This window comes from Naegleria gruberi (assembly GCF_000004985.1).
Source record: "Naegleria gruberi genomic scaffold NAEGRscaffold_26, whole genome shotgun sequence".
Classification (NCBI taxonomy): domain Eukaryota; phylum Heterolobosea; class Eutetramitea; order Acrasida; family Naegleriidae; genus Naegleria; species Naegleria gruberi.
In genome coordinates, this window is record NW_003163301.1 from 226334 (window position 1) to 245613 (window position 19280).

Below are 19280 nucleotides of genomic sequence, written 5' to 3' on the forward strand. Positions count from 1 at the left end.
GTTCTCTCGGAAGCTCACAAATTTCAACACTATTACTTGATCGTCATGTTGAATAGTCAACTGCGATAATTGGATGATATCTTGATTTTAGACTTTGAGTGTACCAGACTTAGTTATTATCTGAATCTGAATCCGAATCTGATCAAGGCATGAAATCAAAATCTCCAATTTTAGATCAAGATTGAAAGGCAACTCTCTCAAATTTGTGGCTATGATTCTATGCATGTATTATATGAATGAATATTGCAGGATATGATGGCCATGATTCCAGTTCTTTATTGGGAGAAATTCGATCTCCTCTTCCTGAAACAAAAATATCCTTCATTTCTTCACAAATCTTATTCGCTGATTTAATATCTTGCTGAATTGGAACATATGTTGTTGAAAGAGTGAAAATGAGTCCTTCTCCAAAAAGGCAGAATTCATGCTAAAGGGCAGTATAATCAACAGCATTTTACAAGTTCAGTTCACAGAAAATTTGAAGGTCCTTCTTTACGGAAACAAATCTTGCTAATCCTTTAACACCTGCAGAACAAGTTCAATAGAATCCATTACGTATTATGATACTTGTCAATTATGTGATCTTCTTGATCTGAATGAACCCTTAAATTCAGGACAATGTATTGCTGGCAACTATGTAGTGAGTAAGAAACGAGATGCTTTGATACAAAAACAAAGAAGGTTTGTCAGGTTGAGTCCTTTTATAATGACTTTTCTTCAATACAGCTTGCTATTGAAGAACCGAAACGTATCATTGAGATATCAAGGAAAAAGGGTTCCGTGTGTTATTCTTGACCCTTCCAAACAGGCCTAACAAGTATATTACAACAATCAATACATTTAATATTTGACTTTATTAATTTCAAGACTTGGTGAAATTTCAAATACTTTCGAAAAAATTTACAAGTCGAGCTTGGGCAATTCTACATTTCGCTCACATCGCAAAAATCCATTAACAAAAAATCGTTAAAAGTCAAGCCAGCATTTGCGAAAAGGGTTTAGCGGGTAATTTAACTTTTTATTAAAAATTAAATATTTTCAAAAGCTTTACAAAAAAAATGAGCAATTTGCAGATACCTAATGTTATGTTACACAATGGACTTGCCATGCCAATTGTCGGATTGGGCACTTGGGAAGTTAATAAATCACCAGAATGTGAAGAAGTAATTGAACATGCTATTGATATTGGATATCTTCATATTGATACTGCTTTTATTTATTATAATGAGAAATTAATAGGAACTAAATTACAGGAAATTTACGGAAAAACCAATATTAAAAGAGAGAATTTATTTATTACTAGTAAATTACCTCCAACAAAGGTACATTCCGAAGAAATGATTAGAGAAACATTTTTCCAATCCCTGAGTGATTTGCAAACTGATTATGTGGATTGGTAAGTAGTGTAGAATCCGAGAAGTGAGAATTAATTATTATTTCGGAAATGTTGAAGTTATTTAATTCACTGGCCTGGAACAAGTAAATTAAAGGTTAACAGCGATCAAAATAGGATTAATAGATTGGCAACATGGCGCGCTTTGGAAAATTTGTACAGGGAAGGAAAGGCAAAATCTATTGGTGTCAGTAATTTTACATTGAAACATATGAATGAATTATTGGAGGATATCAAGTCTAGAGATAATGGCATAATTCCACACGTAAATCAGATTGAATATCACCCATTGCTTTACAAAACTCATAAGGAATTGGAAAAATTATGCAAGGAAAACAACATTGTCATTCAAGCTTATTCTCCACTTGCTCATGGTGAATTAATGACAGGAAAATATGGTGAAGTCACTTCTAGAGAATGTTTGCAATGGATTTTACAGAAGGGACATGTCATTTTGCCAAGAAGTGTCAAGAGAAATCACATGGAAGATAATTTCAAGGCAGTTACAGACTTTGCAGCTGGTATCATTGATGACCAAACCAGATTGAGTAGATTGGACTCTTTAGTTTCTGATGAAGTTAGAGTTTGTTGGGATCCTGAACAAATTGCTTAAAACACTTATTTATTTCTCTTTTGTTTCTTATTCTTGTTTTGAGCAGGAGCCTTAGTTGTTGGCTTTTGTTTTCTCTTCTTGTTACCTTGTTCTGGATTCTTTTCTCTTTGGAGTTCTTCCTTTTCTTGTTGGAGAAGTTCGTCTTCATCGTCGTCCATCAATTGGGCAACTTCGTCTCTATTTGCCTTGTCAGAAACTGTTGTGATATCAAAGCCATAACCTTCAGTTTCACCTGGCATGGTATCTTCATCGTCACTTTCTTGTTGTTGCAAAAGTTCCATGACTTGCTCGTCGTCCATTTCATTGAATGGATCTTCATCGTCACTAAAGTTGTCATCCATGGCAGCAAGGAATTCTTCCTCTCTTCCCTTTGAAAGTTTCTTCTTTTCTTCCCTTGCTTCTCTTTCCTTTTCGAGTTCATCCTTTCTCTTGAACTTTTCAACCATAAACTTGTGGAAGAATCGTTCATCAGCCTTAACTAATTCGTCTGGCAACTCAGCAAAGTCCTTAGTGTTAACACCGGAAGCTCCTCTGATAACTCTTTCAGCAGCTTGAGCGGCCTTTGACTTGGAGAACAAACCTGAACCCTTTTCCTTCATGGCCTTCTTAGAAACTGGCTTGAACATCATCTTGTCAATGAAGGCAGTGGTTGAGAAGTCAACAATTGGGTTACCCTTGTAGAGAGTTTTACCTGATTGAGAAAAGATGTGATCAACGAATTCAGCAACACTTGGATGGAAATGATGCTTGAGAATGTTGAGTTCCCATAAACCAGTTGTCAAGGCATTGGCAGCTTCTGGTTTTGGAGTTGTTGGGTCATAATCACTGCTTTCTGTGAATGGATTAGTACCTCTGGCCTTTTGTGAAGCAACAGTCTTCTTCTTTGAATCAACTTGCTTTTCAGATCCTTCAGATGTCTTCTTTGGAGCAAATCCATCGATAACAATTTCATTACCAACAATTTTAACAGATTCATCCTTTGTTGAGAGAACTCTTGTTTCAACCTTCTTGGCTTCAGCTTCTTCTTCATCATCAAAATCTTCGAATGCTTCTTCTTCATCATCTTCCATATCTTTAGAACCATCGGATTTCTTAGGTGTCAAAAAGTTCTTTTGTTGAATCATACTCAAATGAAGACCAGGTTTAACCTTAAGAATTTGATCAATAACCATGAGAACAGCAGCACTGTAACCTGGATTTGAACAAGTGAAACAACTTTGTAAAATTCTCTTACAGAAAGCAGCAACTCTCTTGAGATTCAAATCTTCACGAACTGTTTCATAGACAACCAACAACAAGTTTTGAACCTTGAAACCAGTATGTCCTTCATCAAGTAATTTATCGTAAAGCAAGGTGTAGAAACGTGTCAGCGTTCGTTCATCATTGGAAATAAAAGCAATAGAGTAAATTAATTTACAGGCATTAACAGCAGTAAGCAATGGAGTAATTCTGGCAATCTTGAAAAGTAAATTGAGGGTATCTTCATCAGGTGAGAACATTGTCTTGGTATGTTTTAAACTCTTGAACATGCCTGAAAGCAAAGATCCAAGGAAGTTAGTATTTGTAAGATTTTGAGTCTTGTCTTCCTTCTTCTTCTTCTTTTGAGATTTAACCAAATCCAAATATTCACCCTTTAAAACATCAACACAACTCTTCAAAACAAAATCGGCAACATCAGCATCGTGTTCAGGTGTATAAGTCATGTTTGTTAAGAAAGATGCAGCGAAACCTCTCTTTGAAGCATCCATCTTGTTATTTAACAAAAATTCACAAACTGATTTACACAAGAACATCTTGTCCAATGAGGTAACCAAGTGAGGATTGTTTTCAACTCGAGAATTGACGAGAGCAGTCAAATAGTACAATGCTCTGGCATTAATAGAATTCTTTGGATCAGCAAACTTTGTGACCAAGAGAACAATTAAAGTATCTCTCCTTTCTGGACTAGCCTTAATCAAGTCACGAATATTTCTCATAGTTCTTATTGTCACAACATCCAAAGCATTGGCTCTTTCTTTGATATTTTCAGCCAAAACTTCATTAATGAATGTTTGATACTTCTTCTTGAGTAATTCTTCAAAATACCATGCTCCTAAAACGCTTCCAACTTGTTGCATATTTTCCTTCTTCTTTTTCTTGTTATTTAAACGTTCAAAATGATGAACAGCTTGATATATTGTTGACATAGATATTGATGAATTGTTTGATTTTTCTCTTTCTTTAAAATCAAAAAGTGTTCTGTGTGTAAGAAGTAAATTTTGGAACAAATCTGTAGAAGTCTTGACAGCAAGTTCTGCAGCTCTGTGATTCTTAGGGTGATTACAAATTGTAATCAATTCATCAATGTGGTTCAGTCTCAAAATTGGCTTTTCTTGTACAAGCAAGGACAAGGAAGCAATTTTATCCATGATTGTACCCTTTTCAATGAATTCCTTTTCGAATTGATCTGCTTCCGATTCGTGATTTGTTAAAGCATTTTGATGTTCCTTCTTTGCAATACTATATAATTCTTGTACTTGTAAAAGTGTAAGTGTTTTCTTTTCATCAATTTCAATATTAGAATCGGCAATTAATTGTTGTAAATTTAACTCATCCTTTCTCAACTGTGTGGCCCAAGTTGGTTCTGTTCTTTTCTTTTGAGAAGTTTCATCTTCTTGTTCTTCCTCCTTCTTGATGGATTCATCCACAACTTCCTCTTCCTTCTCCACGGAACCACCAAATAAATCTTCTGGTTTTGTTTCTTGTGATTTGCTCATTTTTTTTGAGTGTTGTTTTTTCAAAAATTTCAAAAAAATATTGAATGTTGGATGTTGATGATTAATATTAATATTGATATTATTAATAATTGATGAAGGTATTAAAAAATACTATTGAATCAATTGACCGTATTATTCATAGTATTGTTGGGCAATATTAGAAATTAAAATTTTTAATATTTTAGAATGATTGGGCTTGTTGTGATAACGGATGAGAGTAAATGGCGCCAATCTTTTTTCTTCCGTTACGATTTTTTCATCTTAAAAAAAACGAGTAATTTAAGCGATAGAGAAGACCATCATCATTAACTTCACCATGCGGCAAGATAAGGAAAGGTATGAGTTTATGATGGAGGATAGAAAACCAATTTATGAACGAGTTGGGCAAATGCAATTGGAGAGGTACGAAAAGGAAAAATTAAGAAAGCAACAACAACACGAGGAAGAGAGAAAAAAACTGAGAAGTGCTCCGGCCATAAGCAGAGAATCACAAAGAATTGTTGCTGCTATGAAAAATAGGGTTCCAATCACTGATAGAGTAAATAGTATTGATGATCAAACATTAATGGAAAAGGAGAAGGCAAAAAGAAGATTTATGGAAGTTAAAAAGGAGGAGCTTGAAGATTGTACATTCCAACCACAAGTTAATCCAGTCTCTAAGAAGATTGTACAATCAAAAACAAAGCAACAATCATTCTTTGAAAGGCAAAAGATGTATGAAGCAAGAGAAAAGATGAAACAGGAATACATGTCAAAAACAGAGCAAGCTCAATATAATTTCAAACCATCTATTTCAAAAACATCGAATGATATTTGTAAGAAGAATCTAAATAGAGCAGGTACAATGGAAGATATTTATGATAGGCTCACTAACAGAGACAAGAAGAGAATGGATCACATCAAAACAGAGATTGCAGAACAATACTATTCTAAATTTTCATTTCATCCAACGATTAATCAAGTTTCAAATGTAATAGCTGCTCCAACCGACTTGGAAGAGCTTGTCAATAATTCCAAAAGTAAGAGAATCAAAGAAGAACTCACTCTTAAAGTTATGGAAAAAGAAAACTATAGTTTCCAACCAACCCTAGTATCACAAAATGATAAATATCTTCAAGACAGAAAACCTTATGCAGTAATCAACGAGCAAGAAAAATTCTTGAAACAAAAAGAAATTAAGAGAGCTAAGGCACTTATAGAATTAGAGTGTGAACAACTCCAAGAATGTACATTCCAACCAACAATTAATGAAGGAAAGCCTTCACTAGAAGCAGATACCCCTATAGTAATTAAGGGTCTAGGTAGACATATTGAAAGAAGAGAACGAGCCAAGAGAATTGAAGAAGAAAGGCGAGAAAGAAACGAAGAAGTATTCAGACCTAAAGTATATTCTAAGAAAGTGGGAGGAGCCACAATTATGGAACCATTTTCATTTAACTACAACTAGATTTAATCACAATTCTTTTACTAAATTTGTAATTTATTAAAAGTTAGTGCCTTTAAAAACAGCAAAATTCTTAGTTTGAGAATATAAATCCTCTAATTGTTGATAACTAGCAATTACTGAATCTGAAATTGAATGTCTATCACTTTTGTCGTCCTTAAAGTCAGGTGAGATTCTTCTGATCGTTTGCTTCTTTTCCTTACTGTTATAATTCCTAGGGTATTCATAGTCATTATTTAGAGACACGTCACTCTTTGAATCATCATCAAAATTATCAAAACTTGGTGGAATATTTCTAGTGTTTGGCTTTTCTCGCTCCTTATATTTACTACTTGGTTCTGAATATTTGAATTCTTTCAAGTCCTTTTCTCGTGACTCATATTTTTGTTCATATCTTGGTTTATCCATATTATGCAATTGGTTTACTCTACCACTGCCGCTAGTTGGTTGTTTCATGGAGGACAATCCATTACTATCAGCCAAAAAACCAGCACTTGCTCGAAGCAATGAAAAGGTGTTTTGGTCTGTCAATTTACAAATATCAATATCAGAAGAAAATGGAGGAATGTTTGTCTTTAAACATAAATCAACCTTTTCCTTAACGGAATCGGAATAAGGTTGACGAGAGAGAACTGACTCGGTCATATCAATAGATCTCATATTTTTCTTCAGTTGATCTATTTTCGTATCTAGTGGTTCTGTCATATCATTTTCGATATCTTGAAGTGTTCTTAGGGAGTCCTGAAGTAATGATTCCAATCTTTGTTTCATCATTCCATATGTTTGCATTATTTGTTTTTCCATCATTTCCTTACTTTGTCTAACATCTTCTCTAACAATATTGAAATGTTCCAACGAGGTTGTATTTTGTTTCTTGAGGTGAGTTAATTTTTGTTGAAGGTATTCTCTTCGTTTTGATTCCATCATGTTATTATTATTACTAAGACTTGGAGAATGGGTTGGAGATACAGAGGATTCATAGCTTGGTGGTAGTTCATTAGAGTACATTGATTTTCTCGTCCTTGATGCTGGATTTGGTTCAGAGGACATTGGTGCATAACTTGAATAGGTTTTTGATGATGGAGGACCAATATCAAAATCAGGGGTTAGAGAAGAATATCTTGGAGGAGGGGACTTTCTTCCCCCACCAGATCTTGACGACCTTTGATTATTTGTAGAAGAAGAAAATTGTTCATTCATTCCATTATTATAATTATATTGTTGGCCTTGATGGTGTCGTTCCATCATGCGATCATTGTTGAACATTATTTTTGAAAAAATTGTACAAGCAAAAGGCGCCAAAATTGTTTTTTGATTCTGAATATTAGCGCTTTCAATGAAGATACAAAATGAATTTACAGAGTAATTGGCGCCAACTGTTTCATTGATTCACAGTATTTTCCATCTTAAAATGAATGAGCAAAACTCTTCCACAACATCCGCTCCAGAGGAAAGACAAAGAGGTTTGAGCAATGGAGAAGCAAGCTCTTCAATCTTCCAAACACCATCAAGAAACAACAATGAGGAAGGTTTTTCTGCCTCAACACCCTTCTCGGCTTTTAGAACAGCTAAGAAGGAGGAAGAACAATCATCATCACAAGGAGGAAATGAAGTATCAGCAGTTAAGGCTAAATATACTGAAAAAACACCATCAGCAGTGAAATCAGAAACTAGAAATTTGTTGAAGAGAATGGATACAGATGATGCTCTGGAAGCCTTTGAACAATTGTACACTTTGAGTTTGTTTGGTAAGTATCAAGGTGATCGTTTAAAATTAATAACAATCACACAAACAGCCAGTCACAGACAGCAAATGCTCGATACTGGAGTTATCAGTTCCCTCACTTTGGCATTAAAAACAAAGCAAAATCGTATCAGGGAATATTGTGCAAGGACTCTTCAATTATTTGCTCAAGACGGAGAAGAGAGTTGTATCGCAATGAAGAGACTCAATATGTGTAATTCTAGTTTGGAAATTATTTCTAAAGTTGATGATTTGAATGTAAGAATAACTGTAGTTGGATTAATTTATTGGCTCTGTCAAAATCGTATGTAAATAATTATTAGATATATTCAAAATTTCCCATACAATAGCACATTGTAAAAAAGAATTTGTTGATATGGGAACTGAATCCTACATTAAGGAAATTTCAAATAAGAATAAGGATCCAATGCTTGCTAAATATTTGAATTATGTATTACACAGTCTCTCCAGTAGAGTGAAAAGTAGAGAAGAAATGTTGAATGAGATTCTTCTCCAACAAAAGGAAATGCAAGCTTTGGAACAAGAAAAGAAACAAGACTTTATCCCATATGTAAATCCATCTCCAAGACACTTTTTCAATATTTCTAAAACCCCTTCTTCCTCTCCAATGACAACCCCAAGAAAAAAGTTAGATTTCTCCACTCCTTCAAAAGCTAACACATCCTTTTCTCAAACTGAAAAATCCACAACCCTAAGATCTGAATTGGTTTACGAATCTGATGAATTTGGAGGTCAATAATCTCTTTAACTTTTCAACTCCAAACTCAAAATGATTTGCATCAGAATAAAAGTAAGCCTATTGAAATTCTGCTAATTACCGTTGCATTTGTAAATTGCACTAAATTTCAAAAAATGCCCAGACACCATGTTGAATTATTCACACCAGAATTTAGGCAATTGATTTTGAACAGTTGCACCCAAAACGAAAGCTCATCCGTATCATATTCTCCATCATTTAATTATGAGGAAGTTAATCATGAAACAGAACCACAAATTCGTTTGTCTATCCGATTCAAACCAGAAAGTACAATTGCAATAATTGAAAAAAGATTGCTCCGAGCTGATTTGGATATCATATTTAAAATGTATAATTTAAAAAGAATTTTTGGATTTCAAGTTTTGAATAGATTTGATGAGGGAAGTTCTAAGAAATTATTATCCGAATGTGATTTCTCTCAAGCACAACAAATGGCTGAAATTATTGAATACATGTTCGTGAAAGATCTCTCTAAACAATTATCCAATCATATCAAAGTACGTAAATGACAATATAGTATAATAATCACTGATTTTTTCAGGTTAAAATGGCTACCATTAAAGATGTGACAACTATCGTAAACGAGGTCAATCAATGGGTTACAACAACACTAGCCCAATTCAATAATCAAGAAGAAATAGTCTTAACTCCAATTGAAAAAAGCTATTCATATTTCTCTGATAAACCATACAGTAAGTACTTACTATTTTTACATATAATAGTTTACACATTTCAGAAGCCAATCAAAACAAAATTACCAAAAAGTCAGATAATTACGAGCTTAATACCATCAAATTTATGCATAAGGGCTCATTTTCCATTGAACAATTTTTTTCTAATAAGATTTTCGAGAAGCAATGTATTACAGAGAAGCAGCCTAACCCTCTTTCTAAAAGATTTTTACACAAATCTGTGTTTATTAGATCCAAAAATTGTATTGTAACATATGGAGGGTTTGCAATTGGAAAAGGAATCACTGACGACATTATCAAATTTGATTTGGAACAAAAGAAAGCTACTCAATCAACAAGTAGAAAGGGAAGAATCTTTCACACCTTTGATTACCTTCCACACTTGAATAAGATGGTAGTTTATGGAGGAATTGAAAAAACTGGATCCATTTCCTCTGACTTAATTAGTATTTCAATGGACTTTTCTTCGGATGTCAGAAGTAATGAGTTTTTACCACCTCTATGCTGTCACTCTGCAGTTACACTTTTTGACACTCTCTACATATTTGGGGGTTTTAATGGAAGCACCTCAAAATATTCCAATACCATGTACTCATTACATATTCCAACATTAAGTATCAAATCTTCAGCATCCAAATTTTGTCCGAGTGAAAGAATTGGATCTGCAATGACCATAGTTGGGGATAATATTTTTGTTTTTGGAGGAATGGATTCTAATGGAAATATTCTCTCAGATATTTACAGATATAACATTTCACAAGATTTATTCCATCCTATCTTATCTGATGAATATGCCATTAATCCAAAATTATGCTTTTCTAATATGTTTATTATAGGAAATAATATCTACCTATTTGGAGGTTGGAATGGTGTAGAATGGAATAATTCTCTTTTTGAAACAAGCAAAGAAGAATTTAAATGGAAAATAGCAAAAGGTTATACTAATAGTATTAGTTCTGATTTTAATTCATATAATCCTATGAGTAGTATTGTACCTGTATCAGAGAAAATAATTTACTTACTAGGAGGATTGGACTTACCTTTCCCTTTCATTTCAATACTGGACACATTTGCTACTTTAGCGACTGGAAAAATTGACTTTACAATTTCAAATACAAAGCCAAGTTACAGAATATTTCAACACAAACGTCAAACAGATGAATTTTTACTCTCACAAACATACTTGAATTGGTTTAAGAAGCAAATTCCAGAAGAGTGTGACGTGACCATTCTTGTTAACATCCCAAACCAAGTTGAGCAAGAATTATTTTATGGATTCAAGTTAGTTCTTGTAAGATCACCAGTATTGTCAAGAAAAATATTGGAACAAGAAGGCCATAATAAGTGGCGTAATTTGAAGCATGGCAGCCATGCTGTTATCCTCTTGGATGATTTCCCATCAAACGTAGAAAATTTGAGAAGGTCATTCAATTCAGTTTTGGAATATTTATATTCTGGATCCTTCTCAACAAAGGATTTAAAGTCTGAAGATTATTCAGACATTTACAAGGTGGCCTGTTACTTAGAAATACCACTACTTTACAAAGCTCTTGATGGAACACTCAATGTTGATGATTCACTGGAAACAAAGAATCTATTATCCACTATAACCATTCAACTTGACCATTTATTCAGCCCATGTGAAACCATTTCGAATATTGAAGATTTCATGACAACTATTGATGAAAATCCAATTGCACCTGGAATGGTGAAAATCATTGCCCCTACCTCATTAGATAGCTCAACATATCAATCTATTCTTGTCCACAAGTTTATTTTGACTCAAAGATGTAGATATTTTAATGCTGTGTTTGAAATGAACTTCCTAGAGTCTCATACTAGAGTTGTTTTAATTGAGCAGAATACCTTCAAAGGTCTATTGTCAATTTTACATTTTGTTTACACTGGTAATATTGTGGAGCTAGATCTTTCCAACGCAGTAGAAATCTTCATGTCTTCATTCCAATTTGAACTGGAAGAACTAATGGAAGCTTCTAAACTATTCATTAGAGAACATGAATTTGATGTATTTACCACTATTCGACTATTAGAGATTTGTGAAACAGTAAATGATAAGATCATGCAAGATTATTGCAAGTATAGCATTGCTAAACGTTACGAAATAGTTATGAAACATGATCCATCAGCACTTGATAATTTAAGTAAGGTATCTAGAGTGGATATAAATGATTTAAGAAAGTCTGTTTTGAAGCACTAGACAATTCTTGGATCTAAAATGAAATGTCGAAAAAGATCTTGTAATATTTAGAGAAAGCCAAGTGATCAAGTTTCAAACATTTAAGGTTGAAGGATAAAATTGGTTACAACTTTTTCGGAAATGATTAATATTGGGCAGTAAATATGAAATGACTTCCATAAGAATTAAGATACAAATTGAATATCTTTAAAATTTGTTAGTCAACCAAATTCAATTTGAATGCTCTATTTTTAAAAAATTGAAAGGAGTTTAGTATTTTGGATATCAATTCGAAACCTTCATTCCTTACAAGGATTTTAAGTAAGAAGAAGCCTCATCATCTTTAATTTCATCACCCAGCCAAACACGATATCAATAGAGATTGAAACCTCCATCAACACCCGAGTAATGCGATGTCATTAGCCAACTCCAGCCCGACAATCGCTCAACAGGACATTTCCGACTCAATGCCTTTGTTTTTTTAATAACACAAAGAAGAATTGCAGCGCAGTGAAGGGTTGTTTGAAATTTTACTTCAACCAAAAGGCAGGAGCGCTTTTCATGATAAAACCGTTAGAGAAAAAACATTAAAAAAAACAAAACAACAACTAAACATACAGAATGGTCCACCATCAATGCAAAATCGTCGTTCCTATGAGCAAGGAAGCCTATTGGAAAATTATTTTCTCGGATGAATTTGATACATTCGCTGCACCATACCTTAAATTCAAAAAGATTGAAATTGAACATGATACTGCTTGTACCGAACCAAATATTTTGAAGAGAAGAGTTAAAGTTTATCCCGATTATGCAATTCCAAGTGCCATGTTGTGGTATTTGGGCCAAACAGAATTCCACTACATTGATGTCCAACAAAGAGATGAAGCAAAGCAAGAAATTATTTCACATACAATTCCTCCAGTCCATGAAGATTATCTTACAATTTCAACTCGTCAATATTTCGAACCAATTGATGATAATAGTTGCACACATATTATGGAAATTGAAGTTTCTTGCTCTGCTTGGGGTATTGGTACAATTGTAGAATCAGCTATCGTTAGTGGTGTTGAAGAAGGTTATGGTTTATTACCAAAAGCTTTGGAAGCTTTCCTTGCTTCAAAGGCCAACAACTAGGTTCATAATTAATTTATTCACAATATCTCTCCACATTTTCACCTCTACACACACCAACCCAATTCTATCTTCATCATCTATATAATGTACAAACAATTAACTCACGCATTATAAAAACATTTTTGCAATTATTATTATGAAAATATTATTTTAATATTTAGGAATTGGAGGAGATGATTATTGTGATGAAGGAGATAATGTAATTATTGAGTGTTCGGAATATTAAGGTAATAATCCAAATATGTTATTTATTCTCAGACTTGGCTTGGAAAGTTTTATATTTCTTTACAATCGCTCTCAATGCTTGGGATGTGACCTTGTCTGAAAATGCTTGTTCAAAGTTCAATGCCAAAGGAGCCCAAGGAGAATATTGAGAAAGGAAAGAGCAATGACCCCCGTGTTGTGTCTCAATAATATATAAATTCTTAGCTCCATTGGCATGAACAATTTCAGACATTTTGGCTGAATCATATGTAATGACTTGGTCATCTTTGGCCAATATGCAAAATACTGGAGCATGATATTCTTCATCTCTTGATGAGTTATTATGAGATGATTCTTCCTCATTACTTTCATCATAGTAGATATCTTCTCCCAATTGATTCACAGTTGTCTTGACACGTGTGAGTGTCTTTTCTCCTGAAATTCTTTGTAAATGTTTCATAAATGTTGATCTCTTATTATAAAAATCAATGTTAATATCATTCAAATCGTGCATTGGTTGAGTAAGAAAGGTATCAATATGTTTAACAGTCTTACACTTTTTCATAAGTTCGTCGTCCAAGTGAGGTAATTCCCTCTTAATCAATTCCTGATTGTTATTGAAAACATTCATAATAAATGTGACCATAAACTTGTTATAGGCAGGATTGGTTTCCAAAGAAGAAAGAGTTTCTAGCATATCAAAAGGTTGTGAAACAGTCACTGCTCCAATAACCTTTGGATTCTTTTTCACTTTTGTTGATCCCAATTGTTTGGTAATATTGACCCCACCAGCTGAATAACCAACAAGTAAAATCTCAGCTCCTTCATAGGACTTTGATACTATATCAATAACTCTTTCAACAGTTCTCTTATGTGAATTGAGGAAGAATTTTGCCTTCTTCAATTTAATATTTCTCTGTGAATGACATCCAGGTCTATTAAAAACTACAATATTGTATTCATCCTCAACACTTCTAATTAAGCTGTGAATATAGTACGATTCTGAAGATCCTGTAATCCCTGGAAATACAAGTAGTGTTGGTTTCTTTTCATTTGATTCCTTTTTAGGTTTATAAAAATCCAAACAAATATCCTCCAAAGATGGATCAAAATCCTCATAAAACTTGGTTTCAAATTGTAAATTATCAGATCCAAGGAATAAATCTCTAATTGGTAACAGTAAGGTTGGCATTACATCATGTAAAAGTGAAAAGTTTCCAATCAAGAGTGGAAAACGATACTATTTTCCAATTAAATTATTAAAATATCAATATACTGTATGCCACTCAAAACAAACCTTTTCTTCCAAGTATGGCACTTGATAGTCTCCAACTTTTTTTGTCTTGTCTAAAGTTTTTAATATCGGAATGTCTCGTAACAGTTCCTTGCACGATTCTTCCTTGTCATTGAAGTGAAGAATTGGATTTTCATAATTGAATAAATAGTGCCACAAACAAGCACCTCCAGAGAGTGACAAAAGAGAGGCTAATCCTGTTGAGAGCATTTTCTTTGATAAAAACATAAAGTTGTTTGGTGATACTTTTTTATTTGACCATTGAGGAAGGACCAAGAGCAACAAGGAAAGAAGAGGTTTCGTTCATTAGGATGTTTTTTTGTGTACGATTTTGTGCCGATAGTGCGATGATATTATAAAAACTACTTATTTTACAATGTATTTACAAGTTTATTAAATTTACAATTATTGGAATAAACCATTCAGTGAATCCAAAAAGTCTAAATTATTTTGTTGTAAAGAAGTTCCATTAACATTCATAGCAAAGGTGTGATCATTCATTGCTGCAAAGGCATCAAATGAAGGAAGGAAAGCATCTTCGTTATTATTACTAGTTGGATTGAATTGTGGTACTTGTTGAGGATCCAAAAATATTATTATTATTGTTAGTATTGTTGAGGAAGTGTTGAAGAGTTTGGTCTGTATGTGCAGTGCTGTTGTTTGCTCCAAGCATCAACGGCATCATATCTTGGCTATAGAGGTAAGGAGTATAAAAGTTTGGATTGGAATTAATCATAGAGAAGACATCAGTATTATCAAAGTTATTCAAATTATTTGTGTTTGGATTACTTGTAGTGTTGTGTCGTTGTACTTTGAATAATTCTGCTTGTTCAAGAAGTAATTCAATATCTCTTATCAATTGTTGGAATCTAGTCTTGACAACTTCATACTTTGTACCCAAAAGTTTAAGTGCCTTTAAGTCGTCACTCAAAGCTCTTACTAACATGTCATCTTGGTAAGCAGCAAGATCTTTGACTAATAAATTATAGTGAACTCTAGCGGCAATGGCCAAAGATCTGATTACAATGACAGGAGCTAATTCGAATGTAGGTATTCTTGTAAGTGAGGTAATTCTATCAGCAGCTTCTTTAACTTGAATGGAATCTTTGAGGCCATGCTTTTCCAAGACCTTAATTCTCATAGTATCAAGATACATCAAATAAACAATTTTGCTCAAATCCTTCTTTGAGGAACACAAAGTATCTGTACAGGATGTGCTGAGTGATGTAGTCAAGAGGTCAAGTTTTTTCATCTTTTCTGAAAGTTCTTCTTCACAAACAATAAATCCATTCTCAGATGATTCAATATTAAGTTCTGGGTGGTTATGAATGATGAGAGATAACAATCTATTCAATAAGAAGCAACATTGAGCCTTATCTTCTTCCATAGCCAAATGTATGACTGTTGTTAAACCCTTCAAAAAGGATGAATCTGTTTCACTAGTGTTATGTTTTTGTTGTTCAAGATAAAAGAGAACTGAATTCAAATAGAATTTAGCACCCAAAAAGTCTCCTTCTCCTACAAGGTAACTTGAAAGATAGGCATATGAGCAAACAACATTAAAATCTGTGATATTATCAAAAACTGTGGAAACGGTTTGTCTTGATCTTTGGTAAAGTTGTTTTGACAAATCATGTTGACCAATTCTTTGGAAGCAAACAGATTGTAAAGCATAGAGCAAAGCCAAATCAGGTACATCAATTTCATGCATAAACTTCTTCTTTTTAACAGCACCAGTGACAACACTACTGTTGGACAAGGAATGACTCATCAACTTATCCATCTTTGATCTTTGGTTAACTGGTAAAGAATCTCCAACAATTTCCTTATAAACATCAAAGCAAAGCTTTTTGATATATTCTTCAGATAATCTTGTTGCCGATTGGTCTATGGTTATTTCCTTTGGTGAAATTGAAGTATTTTCTGCTGAATCAGTTCCGTATGAGGTTGCAGCTCCAGGTGTAACAAATTCAGAGTCAATGTTTGGTCTAATTTCGTTTGATTCAGTGTGTTTTCTCTTTCTCATATTACTTTGAGCATCCTCAGGAATGACAGAGTCTTCCTCCTCTTCTTCTTCATGGTTATGTAATTCGGGAATAGCCAAAGGATTTTCGTCTCCACCCTTCTTTGGTTGTGGTCCTCTCTTCTTTGGTGATCTATACGAACACTCTTTTCCAAGTCTCTTACAATTACTACAGTTAGGAAGTTTTTTATCACATTTACGATGTCCTTTTCTACACTATATAACACTACTATTAAAACAGGCTATAATATTTTACCATCACTTACCTGCACACAAGCTATTGCCGAAAATTGTTCAATAGGTTGTTCACGAAGGCTGTTAGATAATTTTCCTACTTGTACTTCTTCTTCGTTAATCATTTTTGATGTCAGTCACTTTAGATGATGGTGATGATCAATTAGAAATTCGTATGATGTTGTTGAATCGTAAACGTTTATCAGCGAACGTTCTCTCTCGCGAAAGCACAAACTACTACTATTGGACAATTTCTCTCTGCGCTCGCAATGGAGGGTGCGGCCGTATTTTTTCAAGAATGATTGCTTGCAGGCTCTAGTAGCATAAAGAGGGTTTATTAAACAATTGTACGCACGAGCTAGGTTAACCCTATGCGGATTTTCAAGGTTTTTGATTGTAAAGCAGCTTGTTATGTTGTTGAAATCGGCAACTACATTTACTACTATTATAGAGTGGTAGTAATTACTGTGAAGAGATGGAAATCCATTGCAGAATCTTTTCAATTTGGAAGTTGGATTACATGGGCTTTGACTTTTGGGAACCAAGTCAATTAAGGAATAATGTGTTTATTGAGTGTCAAATCTTGAGAGTGGATGAGCTTCAGTAGTAAACACATACTTATCTAGAGGAATTTGGTCATCTGTGAATAATAAATACAAATATTTGAGAGTTTCAGAAAGGAAGAAGGATTCCATAGCATTATCTCTCACACCGTCTACAATTAGAACATTCTTCAGACCTGCATAGGCAATTGGAGTCTTACAATGCTTTTCAATAGATTGGAAAATGTTCCAACCCCATTCCTTGTACATTTTATCACCAGTTAGTCTGTACAAAATAAAGATTGATTCAATTGCTTCTGGTCTAAGAATGTAATGAGGAGCTTGAAGGGAGAAATCATCTGTTTCACTTGAAAAGTTTACAATTTCACATCCAATACCTGTTGGTTGTCTTTTGTAAATTTCGTAACATGTACGAGTAAGTTCCTTAGCCAAATTCATATCTTCATCCAATTCTTCTCTTGTAACATTCATTCCAATATTACTTGATTCGAGAGATCCAAGAGCTAACATGCCACCCTATAGTTTGATAATTAGGTGTTAAAATAATGAAACAAATAATAATACTTACAGCAAAACAAACCAAATGGTCAAATTTTGTTTGTACAACCCCACCTCTCATTTCTCCAATATAGACTAATTTGTTTGGAGTTGATCTTTTGATAAGATATTTCTTGAGACCTCTAACAAATTCTCTGTACATTCTGTGGAATTTTTCATCTCCTGTCATCAAGTATTGCTTTAAAAGATATTCGTAAAAACTATCTCCTAAAGCTCCTAAAGTGATATGGTCTCCATGGAAAGCACCATTTTCAGTATTGAGATAGCTTGGATAAAGACCTTCATATGCCTTGGTTTGAGAATCCAATACTTCCATGATTTTTTGGGCATGTTGTGCAAATCTTCTATCACCTGAATGTTTTGACAAGTATTTAAATTCCAATTGAATAGATCCTGCTTCAGATAGAATTGATGTGGTTCTATGCCAATCAGCATTTCTAAAAGATCCTGATTGAAGATTAACCTCAGTGTGAGGGAAAGATGTATCCTTATGGAATGCAGGCAATAATTTTTCAGCAATTTCTTGTGCCTTATACAAGTAGACAGAATCTTTTGTAAGGTCGTAGATACTCAAAAATCCCTGTATTGTAATTCATCATTTGAATTGTGAAATAATGTAATTTGTGAAATTGTTAAATTATAATGAGAATATTTCAAAACTTACACCAACATAACGAATGGTAGTTTCAAAAACAGATACCCATTGGTCTTTATCAAAGCTAAGAGTACTGATAAATTGTTTGCTTTTCTCCAACTCATCCTTCAAACCCATAATAAACATAGTATCTAAACTGTCAACAATAGTCGCAGCCATATTTCCAAAGTTGTCTCTTGACTAGATATTTTAGAAAGGATTAATTTAAACTCAACTTACATCATTTGTTAATGGTCTTACTTCATCATGTCCCCATGCATATGTTTCATAACCTCTCCATGCATGTAAAAATGCATTTCTTACAGAGTTTCTTCTGAATTCATCTGTAGTTTCATCTGCAATTTCAACAGATGGAAAATCTTGAGGAGTGTGCTCTTCCTTTTGCTCTGCATGAGTGCTTGGCTGTTGAGATTCTGATTCCTTACTAATAATCTGCTTTTCATGTTTGGATTCTTCATTAACTATGTTTGAAGTCGGCAGAGGAGCTGATTCTTGCTCTGTTATGATGCTTTCCTCTGGTTTAGCTTGTGATTCCAATTGTTGTAAAGTTGATTGTTCTGATGTTTGTTCATTTGATAATACTTTATCTGTAATACTTGGTTCATTGTTATTATTATTTGTTGGTTGTTCATAATTTTGATCTTTTTCAGTCTCAACTCTGAGTTGTGAATTCAACATATTGCCTCTCTGTTTAATTTCTCTCTTTCCATCAAAATAGATTTTCAATGCAAAAATCACACCTCCTAAAATTAAAAAGAAAATTACTAAAGTGGTGATTGTATTGATGGTTGAGCGTTGGGCTTTCTTTCCTTTAGATTTACTTTCGTCATCCTCCGATGTGTTACTAACACTATCATTTGATTCTATTGCTCGCGATGATCTATTTCTAAGCGTAGTAGAATTATCACTTCTCTCATTAGTTGCCGAAGCACTGTTTTGACTAACACGTGGCAATTCTTCTTCACCTGCCAATGTTGAAGACATTTTTTTGTAATGGT

At 33.7% G+C, this 19280-nt stretch overlaps 10 protein-coding genes across 10 annotated transcripts; 5 read left to right on the forward strand and 5 right to left on the reverse strand.

Annotated features, from left to right (window-relative positions):
- Positions 1-1085: 1085 nt before the first annotated feature.
- On the forward strand, positions 1086-2024 carry NAEGRDRAFT_36816 (Aldo/keto reductase; the record flags this gene model as incomplete). Its single annotated transcript, XM_002676689.1, has 2 exons — positions 1086-1396; positions 1454-2024. 2 exons carry the CDS (start codon positions 1086-1088, stop codon positions 2004-2006), a joined length of 864 nt encoding a protein of 287 aa, XP_002676735.1. The 3' UTR covers positions 2007-2024.
- On the reverse strand, positions 2001-4762 carry NAEGRDRAFT_79902 (uncharacterized protein; the record flags this gene model as incomplete). Its single annotated transcript, XM_002676786.1, has 1 exon — positions 2001-4762. The coding sequence occupies one exon, from the start codon at positions 4760-4762 to the stop codon at positions 2012-2014; it is 2751 nt and encodes a 916-aa protein (XP_002676832.1). The 3' UTR covers positions 2001-2011.
- Positions 4763-5078: 316 nt separating this feature from the next.
- On the forward strand, positions 5079-6268 carry NAEGRDRAFT_79903 (uncharacterized protein; the record flags this gene model as incomplete). Its single annotated transcript, XM_002676690.1, has 1 exon — positions 5079-6268. The coding sequence occupies one exon, from the start codon at positions 5079-5081 to the stop codon at positions 6207-6209; it is 1131 nt and encodes a 376-aa protein (XP_002676736.1). The 3' UTR covers positions 6210-6268.
- On the reverse strand, positions 6246-7472 carry NAEGRDRAFT_68031 (uncharacterized protein; the record flags this gene model as incomplete). The annotated part of the gene is made up of 1 exon (XM_002676787.1): positions 6246-7472. One exon carries the CDS (start codon positions 7470-7472, stop codon positions 6246-6248), a length of 1227 nt encoding a protein of 408 aa, XP_002676833.1.
- A 145-nt stretch (positions 7473-7617) lies between these two features.
- NAEGRDRAFT_68032 (uncharacterized protein) lies at positions 7618-8710 on the forward strand (the record flags this gene model as incomplete). The annotated part of the gene is made up of 3 exons (XM_002676691.1): positions 7618-7954; positions 8003-8254; positions 8301-8710. The coding sequence occupies 3 exons, from the start codon at positions 7618-7620 to the stop codon at positions 8708-8710; spliced, it is 999 nt and encodes a 332-aa protein (XP_002676737.1).
- A 344-nt stretch (positions 8711-9054) lies between these two features.
- Positions 9055-11638, forward strand: NAEGRDRAFT_68033 (uncharacterized protein; the record flags this gene model as incomplete). Its single annotated transcript, XM_002676692.1, has 3 exons — positions 9055-9225; positions 9270-9420; positions 9465-11638. 3 exons carry the CDS (start codon positions 9055-9057, stop codon positions 11636-11638), a joined length of 2496 nt encoding a protein of 831 aa, XP_002676738.1.
- Positions 11639-12238: 600 nt separating this feature from the next.
- On the forward strand, positions 12239-12751 carry NAEGRDRAFT_49381 (uncharacterized protein; the record flags this gene model as incomplete). Its single annotated transcript, XM_002676693.1, has 1 exon — positions 12239-12751. One exon carries the CDS (start codon positions 12239-12241, stop codon positions 12749-12751), a length of 513 nt encoding a protein of 170 aa, XP_002676739.1.
- Positions 12752-12995: 244 nt separating this feature from the next.
- On the reverse strand, positions 12996-14147 carry NAEGRDRAFT_49382 (uncharacterized protein; the record flags this gene model as incomplete). The annotated part of the gene is made up of 1 exon (XM_002676788.1): positions 12996-14147. The coding sequence occupies one exon, from the start codon at positions 14145-14147 to the stop codon at positions 12996-12998; it is 1152 nt and encodes a 383-aa protein (XP_002676834.1).
- A 471-nt stretch (positions 14148-14618) lies between these two features.
- NAEGRDRAFT_79904 (uncharacterized protein) lies at positions 14619-16798 on the reverse strand. Its single transcript, XM_002676789.1, has 3 exons — positions 16539-16798; positions 14823-16488; positions 14619-14785 (listed from the first exon to the last, which is right to left on the reverse strand). Exons 1-3 carry the CDS (start codon positions 16629-16631, stop codon positions 14655-14657), a joined length of 1890 nt encoding a protein of 629 aa, XP_002676835.1. The 5' UTR covers positions 16632-16798; the 3' UTR covers positions 14619-14654.
- A 274-nt stretch (positions 16799-17072) lies between these two features.
- On the reverse strand, positions 17073-18960 carry NAEGRDRAFT_33949 (uncharacterized protein; the record flags this gene model as incomplete). Its single annotated transcript, XM_002676790.1, has 4 exons — positions 17073-17585; positions 17638-18207; positions 18292-18455; positions 18498-18960. The coding sequence occupies 4 exons, from the start codon at positions 18958-18960 to the stop codon at positions 17073-17075; spliced, it is 1710 nt and encodes a 569-aa protein (XP_002676836.1).
- Between the last annotated feature and the right edge of the window lie 320 nt (positions 18961-19280).